Source organism: Arachis ipaensis, chromosome B5, assembly GCF_059453495.1.
Source record: "Arachis ipaensis isolate K30076 ecotype BB chromosome B5, ASM5945349v1, whole genome shotgun sequence".
Taxonomy (NCBI): Eukaryota; Viridiplantae; Streptophyta; class Magnoliopsida; order Fabales; family Fabaceae; genus Arachis; species Arachis ipaensis.
Window position 1 is genome coordinate 13,361,860 of NC_142440.1, and position 14,702 is coordinate 13,376,561.

The 14,702-nt window shown below is 36.2% G+C and overlaps 2 protein-coding genes and 1 pseudogene across 2 annotated transcripts; 2 read left to right on the forward strand and 1 right to left on the reverse strand.

Moving 5' to 3' along the window:
• The first annotated feature begins 2,170 nt into the window (after nucleotides 1-2,170).
• LOC110271766 (uncharacterized) lies at nucleotides 2,171-5,950 on the forward strand. Its single transcript, XM_088488846.1, has 5 exons — nucleotides 2,171-2,595; nucleotides 3,421-4,136; nucleotides 4,220-4,310; nucleotides 4,398-5,469; nucleotides 5,668-5,950. Exons 2-5 carry the CDS (start codon nucleotides 3,862-3,864, stop codon nucleotides 5,817-5,819), a joined length of 1,590 nt encoding a protein of 529 aa, XP_088344972.1. The 5' UTR covers nucleotides 2,171-2,595; nucleotides 3,421-3,861; the 3' UTR covers nucleotides 5,820-5,950.
• Nucleotides 5,951-6,331: 381 nt separating this feature from the next.
• LOC148563410 (uncharacterized) lies at nucleotides 6,332-8,859 on the reverse strand. The gene is made up of 2 exons (XM_088486793.1): nucleotides 8,730-8,859; nucleotides 6,332-8,238 (listed from the first exon to the last, which is right to left on the reverse strand). The coding sequence occupies exons 1-2, from the start codon at nucleotides 8,857-8,859 to the stop codon at nucleotides 6,332-6,334; spliced, it is 2,037 nt and encodes a 678-aa protein (XP_088342919.1).
• Nucleotides 8,860-10,053: 1,194 nt separating this feature from the next.
• Nucleotides 10,054-12,467, forward strand: LOC148563411 (uncharacterized; annotated as a pseudogene).
• Nucleotides 12,468-14,702: the final 2,235 nt, after the last annotated feature.

Below are 14,702 nucleotides of genomic sequence, written 5' to 3' on the forward strand. Positions count from 1 at the left end.
ATGTCGTCCTTAAGCTCGGAATGCATTTTAATAATGGTGTTGATATCCCCCTTTTGTAGAGGATATTTTTCACCAAAGTGTAGTTTTGTGCTTTTTTCCGAATTTTCTTGGCTTCTTTTTTCTCTTTGGGCAGGATGTCAAATTTTAAGTATTCGATTAAAGGATTCATCCATCCGAGGTCTAATCTAGAGACTTCAATGACGTCTTGTTTGGCCTCTGTTTTTGCTATAGAGGGTTCTTGGAGAGTTTCTTGGATCAGGCTTCTATTATTCCCCCCTTTCTGTTTTTTCTCTTTTTCCGACTCGCGTCCATCAGAAGTACATTCTTTGTTCTGATCGGCCCCACCTTGGTGGGTGGTCACGTTCGCGCCATTGTTTCCAACGTCTAGATTCTCTTGCTCAGAATAGGACGCTGTGTGGCCATCTTCAGGTGAATTATCCGCCATCACTGGTTGATCTCTTGGGTCTCCGGCAACGGCGCCAATGTTACGAAGGGTAACTAGAGATTAACGGGCTGGACCCAATGGGTTGGCCCAATCGTCTAACAGGGGAAGCCTTCGAGCAGGTTCATGTTTGGAAGCCTCCTTCCGACTTGTGTGTGAGGGAGAATGAGGGGTGGTACCTGCAAAGACACTCCGATGCCTAAGTCAGCAAAGGGGTAAACAGGTTTGGAGAATATTAGAACTTAGTGATACCTGTGGGGTGTCAGTGTATTTATAGTGGTGAACCAATAACCACCGTTGGAGTAGTTCCACCTTTTAAGGAGGATAACGGTCCCGTTATCTTGGAAAAGTTGAGATATGGCTTCTAGAAGTGGGTTGAGAGATTTTAGGGGCAGTTACTTATTTGAATAAGCGTTATCTGCCGGCTAATCTTCGTCCCCGACTTCTTTTGGCCAAGTCGTTTTTAAGACCGAACTTCTTAAGAGAAGGTCGGTGTCGAGTGAGAGCCAATCTTTGGGTTGAGCCTTTTATTTAGACCTGATCCTTAATGTTGGGTCAAGGTATGAACAATATGAATATTTTTGTGTAGAATTTTTTTACGTTCATTTATGTATATCATTGTATTTTTTTAATAGAATTTTTTTTATTTGACTTTGTATATTTTTTTACTATATATTCTTAAATTAGTATATATTTTATTTATTATTATTAATTTTTATAATATAAATTTTATTAAAAAGATATAATTAAATACAAAAAGAGTACGAAAGAAGAGTACTAACAAATTATAACAAAAGAGTACTAATTTTTAATACATAAATTTAAATTCTTTTCAAAAGTAATTATAGTCAAAAAGTGTTAAAATAATATAGATTTAAATAATATAAATTCATGTCCTTTTAGTAATTTTTGTGTAAACGTTCTTTTGAATAATGTAATCCAAACAACATTCATTTTATTATAATCCATTTTGATACAAAACTACCAAACATAAATCACGTTAACACCAACTCACTTTTTATCAAAATTAAGTTTGTAAAATCAATTCTATACAAAATTTCGTTTGCAAACTCTAATCCAAACACACACTTAGCCACTTGTAAGAATAGAACCTGACGGTGGCATTGAGAACCAAAGTTTTTAAAAAAAATTACAAAATAAGTTTGACTCTAAAATTATCCAACCACCTTCTAACACTGTTTAAATGTTTGATGGAAAATAAGAGAAAAGAAAATAGATGAAAAGAAAATGAGAAGAAAAAAATGAAAGAAAAAGTGAATTTTTTTTATGTTGTTTGGATGAATAGAAAATAAAAAGAAAAAAAAAATTTTTGTTTAAATATAAAAAAAAGTAAGAAAAAAAAATTATCATAGAGTAAAATTATTTTATTATCCTTACTTATATTAATTCCACATAGAGAATGAGTTAGGAATTTTACTTTTTGTTGTTAGAAGGATAAATATAAAATTTTAACATTCTTTGGCCTTTTTTTTTTCAATTTTCTTCCTAGCATTGAAAGAAAAAAAGTTATATAAACCTCATGTTAATTTTTTTTTGTTTTTCACTCATTTTCTGCTATGTTCCAAACAATGAAAAATGAGTTTTTTCACCCATTTTTTTCTGTTTTATTTTCCTTTCTTTCAAAATTCATTTAAATTAAAAAAAGTGCATAATTTATTAAAAAAAAATTAGAGTTTTTTATTTTTAATATTGGGAGAGAAGTGGTGTATAACAATGATATGGGGGTTCATGGTGCATGACCAGAGTGTGACGGCTAGGATCGTAGAAATCGGACGGTCCGTTTTGAGTTGCTGTAATCGGACGGTCCGATTTTTGGCTGGGAAGGTACGCAAATCGGACGGTCCGATTTGCGCCCCCCAGCCACGTGTCGCGCATGCAAGTTGGTCCGAAGGTGGAGACCAAATCCCAACCACGGAGAGCCTTAAGCCAGCTTCAGTTTCCCTTTCCCTTTCCCATTTCATTTTCACTTTGTGCCAATTCACTTCTCCCATATACCCCATCCCCAGCCACGGTGAAAAACCAAACTCCATTGTTGAAGGTTTGAGCTCCAAAAGATGCTTAAAAGAAGAAAAATAAAAGATGTGAATCGTCCAGAATTCCATATTGCTAATTATCTTGATCATCCTAATTATGTAAGTTTTCAATCCAAAATTTTTTATTTTAGTTAAAATAATATTTATAATGTTAGAGATTAGTAATATTTTATTGTAATGATAATGTTAGTTAGGAATTAGTGGAATAATAATATTTAGATATTTGAGTTCAATCAAAATAATATTAGAGATTATTGGGTATTAATATTAATATTGTTCAGATATTACATTATACTAATAAATTAATTATTGTTATTAATAGAATAATTACAATAATAATATTATTAATAATAATACGGTTATTATAAAATTTTTTGGATGTCTGATAAATAAATAGAATAAGTAATAATAATATTAATAAATGTTATTACTACAACAACGGTTAATGTAATAATAATAATTATTATTATTATTATTGCTAGTAGCGTTTAATTTGATTTAACTATCAGTAGAATAATACATATAGTAGTGCAATGTGTGTGCTGTTAAGTGTGAATATAGATAGTTTTAATTGTTAGTAATAAATAATTTTTTTGTACTTACTTACTTAATATTGTATTAGTAGTAGTCGTTATTTGAATAGAGTAGAATACATATTGTAGAATAGAATAGTTTTAATTAGTTTTAATGGTTAGTGATTGATTTATTAATGTATGTTTGCTCTTAGAATAGAATAAAATAGAGTAGTTAGTAGTTATTTGGATATTAGTAGATAATATAATAGTTATTTGTATAAAGTATTGTATTGTATTGTTGTTATTAATATATTTATTGATTGTTATGTGTGGCTGATTATTTGATAATGAGAATTCGATTCTTTTAAGTTTAATTTGTTAATTTATTAATATTATTGTTTTTGTTTAGGGATCTAGAATGTTGCAATGTGACCACTACATGCCGCCGGATCGGTACAATTCAATAGCGGAGGGGTTTTTACGGGACACCGGTTTTTATTATGTTTCACAGATTGGAGTTGTCCAATGTCAGGCGGCATTGGTTAATGCTCTGATTGAGAGATGGCGCCCCGAGACTCACAGCTTCTATTTTCCGCTTGGTGAGTGTGCTGTGACACTGGAGGATGTGGCGTTAATTTATGGTCTTCCGACGAATGGTTTGCCAGTTACGGGACCGACACTGAGTAGTTATGAGGCGTTAGAGGCTGAATGCTTGGATCAGTTTGGTGTTGCACCTAGGCAGGCAGACTGTAGGGGAAGTTTCATCAAGTTGACGTGGTTTCGAGCATTGAAGGATCGGTTAGTGTTGGTTGATGATATCTAGATTCAGAGGTACGTGAAGTGCCACACAATGTTATTGTTTGGAACCGTTATGTTTGGAGATAAGTCTGGAGCAGGGGTGCACTGGAAGTTTCTCCCATTACTTCGTAACTTTGCCGGGATAATACAGTACAGTTGGGGTTCGGCATGCCTGGCACACCTGTACAGAGCTTTGTGTAGGGCAACTCGTGTCGACTGTAAGGAGATTGATGGTCCGTTGACACTGTTGCTTGCCTGGGCTTGGATCCGCCTACCGTTCCTTGCGCCGATTCCTAGCAATCCTCGAGTCTTTCCGATTGCAAAAAGGTAAACTTAATTAGTAAACACTTTATAATAATGTATCTTAAATTTAGTTGATAAATGTATATTAACGAATTGCATGATGTTAGGTGGCATAACTGGGAACGTGTGAATTGGCCTTACAGATTGAGCAAACTTGAGCATTTTAGGGGATACCTTGATGCTCTGCAAGAAGGACAGGTCTGTTGTGATAAATACGTAGTTGTTTTCAATCAGTCGTGTTATTATTAATTGTGTAATCCTCGGTTACTTGCATAATGTGTGCAGTTTCTTTGGGAGCCTTATGCAATTGGAAGGACCGATCCGGAAGTGATTCCTCCTGACATCCGTCAGCATTCTGCTATTTGGAGTGCCACAGTTCCACTTATATCTTTTGAATGTGTTGAGTGGCATGCATCTGATAGACTGCGGAGGCAGTTTGGCTTGACTCAGGGTATTCCTGATCAGGAGCGAGACCTAGGTGAAGCACACGGCGAAGTTTTGACAGGTCCGAAGAATCAGGATTGGTCTAGAACCCACTCATCCTGGGTTATGCAGTGGACGAACCGGTATAGTCTAGTTCTTGTCGATGACACGGTGGCCTCACAGAATCAGGCAGATATCTACTTGCATTGGTACCGAGGTGCATTTGGTGACCACTTGCAGTTGTCACAGATGGAACCGCAAGATAATCAGCCTGGTGATCCTATTCATAACCAGGAGAACCAAGACCCACAATCACCGCAACCACCATCACCACGGCCACCAGCACCGCCCCCCTCACAAACACAGGCGCAACAAGAGCCTGAGCAGTCCACTCCATACATTCCTGACACGTATTCTGCGGATTACCTGACTCCACCAGTATATCAGCAGTACTGGAGTGTTCCGCACCAAGAATCTATTGAACAAGGTTCTTTTAGCCAGCTACTTGGGTTCATGGCTCCTGGTCCAGGTTACTCATATCCCGCTTATAGAGACATTCCCACCGGTCAGATGGCCCAACCTAGTGGGATAGCTCCAGGTAGATTGTCATTGGATACGAGACCACGACAGCACACTTCCTCTGGTACATCTGGAGGGAGATTTTCTGTTGACTCTGGTATGAGTGATGATGCCACGAGGGGTATCATACAGAGCGGAGTTGACCGTCCTGTTCCAATGAGTCTCATTCTAGAGAGCTACCAGCCAGCTGATGAGGACAATGATGACTTTCTGGTTGACCATCCAGATGGGGATGAGGTTGAAGACGAGGATGATGATGCGGATGCCGATGAGGACGACGACGAGGATGATGCGGATGCCGAGGATGATGAGGATGGGGGTGATGGTCCGGTTCATGATTCAGCGCCTACTGCAGGTAAAACAAGTTGTAGTAAATTGATTATTTTACTTGATTGTTGATTTTGGAAGTATTTGTTTGTTGAAGTAGTTGGTTATTGATTATTCAATTTGATTAGTTGATATGATTAGTTGGTGATCGATTATATGATTAGTAAATCGATTATTTGATCTTGATTAGTTTATTTGACTATTTGGTTATCAAATGTTTTTATAGGTACAACCACTAGCGAAAAGGGAAAAGGATACAACCTTAGAGCTGACCCCCCTCGGCGGAGCGCTAGTCGGTATACCCCATCCGCTTTTAAGAAGGTTGCAAAGAAATGCAAGAAATTAGTCAAAGATGTAAAATGGGGGATGAGAAAATGATGTTGAATTTATATAGCATGTGTTGGACTTATTTATATAGCATGTGTTGGACTTATTAATGTACCATGTTTTATAGTTAATTATGTACCATGTGTTGGACTTATTTATATAGCATGTGTTGGACTTATTAATGTACCATGTTTTATACTTAATTATGTACCATGTGTTGGACTTATTTATGTACCATGTTTTATACTTGTTCATACAAATGGTTCAATTTTGTTGAATGTTTGAGTTTGGAAATAGTTGAGAACAGGTTTGAGAAATACTTGGATGGGATCCGAATAGGGTGGCAAAGTCCGACTTTTAGAGGAGATGCTGCCGAATTTTTATAAAATTTAAAGTCTCTATTGAAGTAAATATCTAGAAAGATTTGGTTTTAAACATGATACACTTAAAATACAACATATAAATTACTCAAAGTCATACAATATATAAATTACTCAAAGTCATACAATATATAAAATACTCAAAGTCATACACTAAATCGAGTAACCGCTAAGGCAGGAGCTCTATTGTGTTGTAGCACCCGGGTTACTTGGCCCACCACGGTGACGACATCTACTACGACTGTGGCCCTCGGCCCCGCATTGCTTACATCGCCTAGGACCACGCAACATCCGAGTGTCCATCTCATTCAAGAACCGGGTCATCCTTGGCCGACCTTTGGATACCCGTCTTAGGAATGGATTACCTACGAATCGAGGTCCATGATAAACTGGCCATGTTGACGGATTCCCGAGTGGCCTAAACCTAACCCTGTACACTCGTCGAATCTGGTCCATCTTGCAGACATCATGTACATACAGTTGCCAATCAAGACGTTGGTTTGCACAACAAGCAAAGACATGTTGACACGGAAGCCGGTCAACTTGGAACTCACCACAGTCACACCTTTGTTGACGGAGGTCCACTGTATACTCCACACCACTAGGACACTCACGCACTTCGAATACCTCATTCTGTCGGTCAAAGCAACTAACTTGGATGTTACCTGCTGCCAGCTGATTTGCATGTAGTTTGGAGGTTACATGCTCAGAGAACACATGTCCTTCATTAATTCGAGCCTCAGCCTCGGCTCTTTTTCGGGTGAACAATTCATTAAGCCTGTAAAATGTTGCCTTAACTAGTGCAGTGACTGGAAGATTGCGAGCCCCTTTCAATACCGAGTTGATGCATTCTACTAGATTGGTTGTCATATGACCCCATCGATATCCCCCATCAAATGCCAAGGCATACTGCTCACGCAGGATTCGATCCAGCCAGTTGGTATAAGCCTCACCTCGCTCACGTAACCGCTGGTAACGCGTCTCGTACTCGCGAACTGTCCGCGAGTATCCTGTCACATAAAAATGGGCCCACCATAAGAAACGTTCATCACAATAACTGAGTCCAGCAGTAAATGTAATAGTAAATTTCATACCGATGTTGACGACTAGCTTCTGCAGATACGGAGCCTTGAATTTCCTCAGAAAGTTGGACTCTATGTGTCTGATGCAAAACATGTGGAATGCTCTGGGAGGAGACCACGCTCCGTGACTACGAGCAATAGCAGACCTAATGGAGTCGTGTCGATCGGAGATAAGACCCACACCGTCACGTGTCACAACATGCTGTCGCAAGTTACTGAGAAAAAAGTACCAAGCCTCAGATGTCTCTCCCTCCACTATGGCAAATGCAATCGGCACGATGTTATTGTTGCCATCCTGTGAGACTGCAACCAACAAACAACCCTTGTACTTTCCATACAAATGAGTTCCGTCTACCTGCACTATTGGCTTGCAATGTCTGAAGGCTCTAATACAAGGGTAATAACTCCAGAAGACTCGGTTTAGCACACGAATATTAGGAACCAAGTCATCTCCCTGGTACGCAGGAATTGTTTCAAAATGAACAACTGCGTGTGGCTCCTTGTGACATATTGCCTCAAACCATATCGGCAAGGCTTCGTACGAAGCTTCCCACCCTCCGAAAATTGACTCCACTGCCTTCTGTTTAGCCAACCATGCTTTGCGATAACTAATGGTGTAGTTAAACTTTGACTGTACTTCCGCAATCACTGATTTCACCCTAATAGACGGGTCAACTTCTACCAACGGCTTTATTGCTTCTGCAACTGTGTTGGAATCTAGCTTCGAATGATCTTGAGAAATGGTGGCCCTAGTACAGGTGTGACTACCGTTGTACCTCCTTATCTCCCAGCAGAACTTTCTGGACATTTTGCTCACCCTTATCAGCCAATCACATCCTGCACTATACTGGGTGCATTTAGCATAGAATGTCGTCGGTTCTGACTCATGCACCCGATAATCCACTCCTCTGCGGATTGTATAATCTTTCATCGCCTTAATTACTGCCTCCCTAGAACTGAATTCCATCCCCACAGTAAATTCACCATCCGGCATAAGGGGAAGCTCTGCTGCAATAACATCACAAATTTTAGAGTAGTCAGAACTAATAATGTAACAAACTAATAAGCACAGAACAATGGAAAACGTACTTCAACAAACCGAACCGGTTATCGAACCGGCCGGTCGTCATCGAACCGGCCGGTTCGGTCCAACGGGTCGGTTCGGTCCAATAAAACCGGTCCGGTTCAACCTTTAACTCATACGCTAACATTCTGCTATTTGGACCGGCCGATCCGATCTAGATGGCCGGTCCTGTCAAATCGGTCAATTTGGTAGACCGAATCGGTGCGGTTAGACCGGCAGGTCCGGTCTGGTCGAACCGGCCGATCCGGTCTGGGCAAACAGTCCGGTCCGGTCGAACCAACCACCCCTGTTTTAAACAATTACTAATTACACGCTATATTTTGCCTATTTACCCTTGTCTTAAGTATTTGTCCTAAACAAATAACCCATGCACAAATCATACTATCACAAATCTTAACTTAAATTAACGACGCACCTGCATTTAAATATTGAGGATACTCCGGTGCATGCATGGCATCCAAATCCAACGACCGCATGAAACTTGGCTCCACAAACGGCTGCTGATTTGCTAGTGCATTTGCCACGTCCGCTACATCTGCCACCATAGCCTCGTCAGTTTCATCTTCGTTTCCACCTGGATCAACGACCTCGTAGTTACTTTCGAAGTCTTCTTCACTATCACTGTTGTACTCTTCCAATTCAATATCTCGGTCCGCTGCAGATTGCTCGAACTCGATATACAATTCGATAAACGTCATTCGCGACCGACTTTCAAGATACACTGAAAACATTTCTTGCATGCTCGCCTCGTCGGTCACGTATTTCGTTTGAAATTGCACGAACCCACCAAAGACAGATATAGGATATCTGTACAGAATACACGACACTCTCCTAGATATTTCAAAATCCATCTTCTCACATATGATCCCTTTTAATTCTTCAAATGACAGTGTGAATGGAATAACAATATCTAACGGATTATCACACACAAATTTCACTCCTTCTGCTGTTTGTAATAAAATATGGCCATCATAATATACTTTTAACCTTACTCTATCATCCATGATAATAGAGAAGAAGAGATCTACAAGTAGAGAAGAAAAGATATGCAAAGAGGAGATGTAGAGAGTTGTAGCAACGAAGGAGAAGAATGATATGAGCTGCACAAATTCAGTTGGTGCATCTATATATATATACCACACCCAAATCGGACCATCCGACCGGATGTAGGCCCATTCGAATTTTTAAGAACAAAAAAATCGGACGGTCCGATTACCAGAAAGCCCGCCCAAAAAATTTTCCTTATCCAAAATCGGTGGGTCCGATTTGGCGATAAAAAATTTTGAAAATAGCCCTCAAATCGGTTGGTCCGATTTCCTTCGGCAAAACAAATCATCTTCAGCGCCCACAAATCGGACGGTCCGATTTGTGACTGCAAGAAATCGGACCGTCCGATTTCTCCCCCTCAGCTGACCGCCGTCACAACCTGGTTAAACACCACTAACCTCCATAACCGGGTGTTACACCACACCGTGCATCATATCCGAAAAAAATAGCCAAAAAATTACACATCGTTCCTAGTACACGAAAATAAAAAGATGAAGTCTCTTTATTAATCATTTACAGTTTTACACATATATTTTACCAGTTTGCCGCTTAAATATCTAACATTAATCAAAGTTTCTGACATGTGTGTCAGAGTGAGTTTTTTGAAATGTTGAGCACTGATTTGGAGAATTCTAAGCTTTAGGAAAAAAAGAGTGGAAACTGGAAAGAAAAGTAAAAGTTTAATGAACAAAATGAGAATTTTCAAGGTTAGTTATTTATTTGGCGGTTACATTCCAAGAGTCATAATTTTTTTTTAATAATAATAATATAAAATGGTACCGTGTCACAGAAGTTGGTTAATATTATTGGAAGCATCCATGGTTGCTTAAGAATACACCAAAGAGCACCATAATCATCATCATTTTCTTTGTTTCTTCCTTTCTCAGCTTGACTTGGCGGCTGCAGTCCAAATAATCTCGAAGTCAAAACTGGAGAAATGCAAGAAAAATTCCAACTCTAACGATAACCTTAATTGCACCACACAAATCGTGGTCAACATGGCTGTTCCCAGTGATGGCTCTCTAAACAAATATTTATTTTATTTTATTCTTGTTTCAAATGTTGAGTACATGTATATCTATATAATGCAATAGTGGTGCAAAGTGGAGGAGAGGCATCAATTGTTGCAGAGTTAGTGGAGGTGGAGGAAAACTCAACCACCAAGATGCAAACGCTGTGGATTCCACCTATCATAACTGTAAATAAATCTGCTACCCTTGCATTGTATCAGTTATCATACATACGGGTACATACCACTATCACAACTTCTCTCTCTTGCAATGGACACATATAACTTCTCTCTCTGTTGCATGGCTCTTTAATTATTTTGTAGGATGTTCCTTATAAAACTGAAGAGTATTATGTTAGGACACGAAAGTGTGAGCCAGATGCTAGTTCAAATGTTGTTAAGATATGCGAAAGGCAAGCCTTGTAATAATTCTGTTATTAGAAATGCATATTGATGGATTGAATTTATTGATGAGAGTTTGTAGGATGTGTTGTTTCAGATTGCGGGATGAAGAAGGTCATATAATTGAAAAAACTCAGGTGCTGCTATTTATGTATATATTTTATATTTGGTTACTCATGTAAAGATGTCTTTATACGATGATAGCTGAGAATGGCTATAGTTTGAAATATTTATACTTTAGCCAATATATTGTTCATGTGAGCCACAACGACGGATGCCTTCATCATGTGGAAACTTCTGTAAGTGCTTAAATTATTAATTTGCTCTTAGTAAGTTTTATAGAAAGGATTAGGACTAGAATTAGTGTTATAATGAATTGTTTAACTGGCCGTCAGTTGATAAATTGACAAAAGGAAAGGCTAACACGGCACATTATGTGCGGTTTCCAGGTGAGTGGTAAGCTTTCATTCTTCCTATCTTATGTTGATTCAATTCAATTATTATGCTGGTTTCTTTGACTTCAAGTGCCACGTACAATATGTATGCTTGAGTTGGATATTGATGTTTGGTTTATTTCTAGCAATATTTCCAGCAGGTGCGTTTTCCATTTAATGTGATTACTAGTTTACTACTATAAATGAAGCTAGAGATGGACTCGAGTAGAGCTGAATTGGACCAAGCTAGACCAAGCTGAACTTTGGCTCACGAAAATTGAGTTTGGCTCGTGACTTAACTTATTAATAATCGAGCCTATTTCTTAAGTTTAAATTTGACTCACTGAAAGTTCATGAGCCGACTCGAATTCGCAAACTGAATTAAATAACAGAAACATAATCTATAATTTTATATCAATAAATTATAACTTATATATATTAAAAAATTATTTTTTATATATTACGTATCTATTAATTATAAATTTTTTATTTATGTTCTACATCAAAATTATATAAAAAATAATTATAAAATTTTAAATAAAAATATTAATATATATAAAATTATATATTACTATTTTATATGTATATATATAATATTAAAAGTATAAACTAAATATATATAGAATATGTGTATTAATATATATATAATTGAGTTAGTTCACGAGTTAATGAGTTGAACTTATTCAAGTTTAAACTTGGCTCATTTAATTTATGAACTCAAACTCAGACATCAGCTCACGAGCTCAGCTTCTTAAACTATGAATGAGTGGAGTTCAAACTGACTCATGAGTTTGGCTTGACTTATTTCCAGTCCTAATTTCATCCCTAATTTCAGTACTCACATTCATGAAGGGTAAATATATAATAATCATTGGATTGTAAGGATTGTATTACTGGCGCCATGACACCTTTGTCGACGATCAAATCATATGGATGGATAAACAGAACTACAAATATGACAAAAGACACCACCATAGACAAGAATCTAAGCACCCTAAGCATGGTTCCCAAGTCCCAATATAGGCAAAGGACTAGTTATGAGCCCAAGCATAAGCATTCTGAAGGAGAGTCTGGTAGTTTTGATCATTTGCATTATGTTCAGAAAGAAAATCACAAGCATGGACACAAGAAGAATAAAGATATCATGTTGCATAATGTTGGCAATCGTGCTCATCATAAGCGTAAGAGAAATCGAGACATTTCAATCGGATTAGTCAAAGAGATGAAGCTGAATCGTGACGAACACAAACAAGAGTTGTAGATGAACTAGAGTCTATGTAAAGAAAGTTGTTATTATTTTCAGTATTAGCTGAAAAACTAATAAATTAAAGGGTAAAGTATACTTTTTGTCCCTGAAGTTTGACAAAAGTTTCAAAAATACCTCTAAATTTTATTTTGTTTTAATTTTGTTCAAAAAGTTTTCGATTTGCATTAAATATACCTTTGGCGGCTAATTTTTCAAAAAATTTAAGACCAATTCAACAACAATTTCATAAGAATAACCTTCAACACAAGCAAATTAAACATCATTTTCATGCATTATTGTTAGATTGGTCTTAAACTTTTTAAAAATTTAGCCGTCGGGAATATATTTGATGCAAATCGAAAACTTTTGGGACAAAATTGAAACAAAATAAAATTTAAGGGTATTTTTGAAACTTTTGCCAAACTTTAAGGACAAAAAATATACTTTACCCTAAATTAAATTTTGAACCAATTTAAATTAATATTTTTTTATAAAAAATGACTACAATATTTTTATTATAAAAAATAATTAAAATATTTTTATTAAATATATAAATTTTGAAAACTCTAAATCTTAACTTTATAACATCAGAGAAGTAAATCGCTAAAATTTACTATTCTCAAAATCAATATATATAATAAGAGTATTTTAATTATTTTTTATAATAAAAATATTATAATCATTTTCTATAAAAAATAATATTAATTTAGACTAGTTTAAGATTTGATTTACTATTTTTTTGGTCAAATTAATTTATCTGGTCTAATTTTGATAAAAATAAATCAATTATATATATTATATTTTAATTATTAAAAAGAATTTAAAAAAAAGACATTTTAAACGTCTTTATCTGAATGGCTTATTTTTCTAATAGAATGAGAACCGAAATTAAAGAAAAAAAGTTATTGAAAGATGGACCTTGAACGTAATTTAGTGCTATCATTTTGTTGATCGAAAAATATTTTCGACAAGAATGGATCGACTCGGAATGGGTCAAGTATGGTTTCTCGAAAAGATATGCGCATGGACTTGAAGTTGGAAGTAATTGGCGCTGATTTGGATTTCGATTGTGTTTGTTAATTGAGTAGGCCTGATCGAATAGGAGATTCGATTAGAGAAATTAAGTAAGGTCTTCGATGAGCTGATCGAATAGAAGTGGGAGAGTTAGTAACTTTTATTACACGAAGAAATTATGGAAAATATCTACAATCATGAGGCAGAAACGGTTACCAAGAGAGATTGTGTTTCAAATTTGAAATTTCGTATTTAATTGTAAATTGATTGTAAGTTATGTAAGGTTAGCCTATAAATACTAAGAAGTATTAGTGAATAGAGGTTGGAACTTTTACTCAGAAAAAAACACTCAAGCACACTCACATCCCAGTGAATTCCTAAGTCTGCAATCGAGTTAAATTTTCTGTAGGGTTCCTTCCATCTTCTTCATTTCTTTTAATTTATTTTTCTGTAAATTTCACATTTCAAGTAATTTTATTATTCTAAGTATCTTCTATTTTCATTGTCTAATTTATCTTTTTGCACTTTAAATTTTTATGTCAAAGTCCTTTTGATTCAATTAAAGGCATTTTAGTGTTTTCTTTTAATTTTACTGTAATCTTTTTCAATTTCAGTACATTGTCTTTTTGAAAACTTTATTTATTTGCTTCTTTTATTGCTTTACGAATTATTCACCATTATCCTATTATTCGTCTAATCGAAGACGCTTTGATACACTTTTAGAAAACTGATACTCGCACAGAGGAGTAGGTTTCGCTCACAAACTACTAGATATCGAACCACCATCAATTTACTAAAAATTGACACATTTGAAAGATGATTTTTCTTTCCTTTATAAGCTGGATTTATAGTCTACCTTTACATCACTTGACACAAAGTAAAACTTATCCATTTCCCTCACTCTCTATAATTAAGGTAACTCATGTCATGAGGAATAATACAACATGATTTTTGTTCCTTTTATAGCATATACAAAGGAAAATCTAAGTAAACTTACAATATCTAAGTGACCTAATAAATAAAGAGGAATATTAGGGGGTGTTTGGTATATGGTATGAGAAGATGACAAAATCTTATATTTGTGTAGTGGTTTCAAAGCATGATTAGATCGCTTTTTTTAGAGAGATATTTGTCCCCACACTTAGTTGCTATAGGGTTGATGATAATACTCTCCCAAGATACAATGAAACCAATGAATTTCTTAGTTAGCAATAATAAGAAATTCTTAACTCTTTT

Bases quoted from the DNA above. Each gene is read 5' to 3' on its own strand.
- LOC148563410 (XM_088486793.1), bottom strand. From the start codon at position 8,859: ATGGTGGCAGATGTAGCGGACGTGGCAAATGCACTAGCAAATCAGCAG. The intron at 8,239-8,729 runs GTGCGTCGTTAA...ATGTTATTGCAG, and splicing joins TCCTCAATATTTAAATGCAG to CAGAGCTTCCCCTTATGCCG.
- LOC110271766 (XM_088488846.1), top strand. From the start codon at position 3,862: ATGTTATTGTTTGGAACCGTTATGTTTGGAGATAAGTCTGGAGCAGGG. The intron at 4,137-4,219 runs GTAAACTTAATT...GCATGATGTTAG, and splicing joins GTCTTTCCGATTGCAAAAAG to GTGGCATAACTGGGAACGTG. The intron at 4,311-4,397 runs GTCTGTTGTGAT...TAATGTGTGCAG, and splicing joins ATGCTCTGCAAGAAGGACAG to TTTCTTTGGGAGCCTTATGC.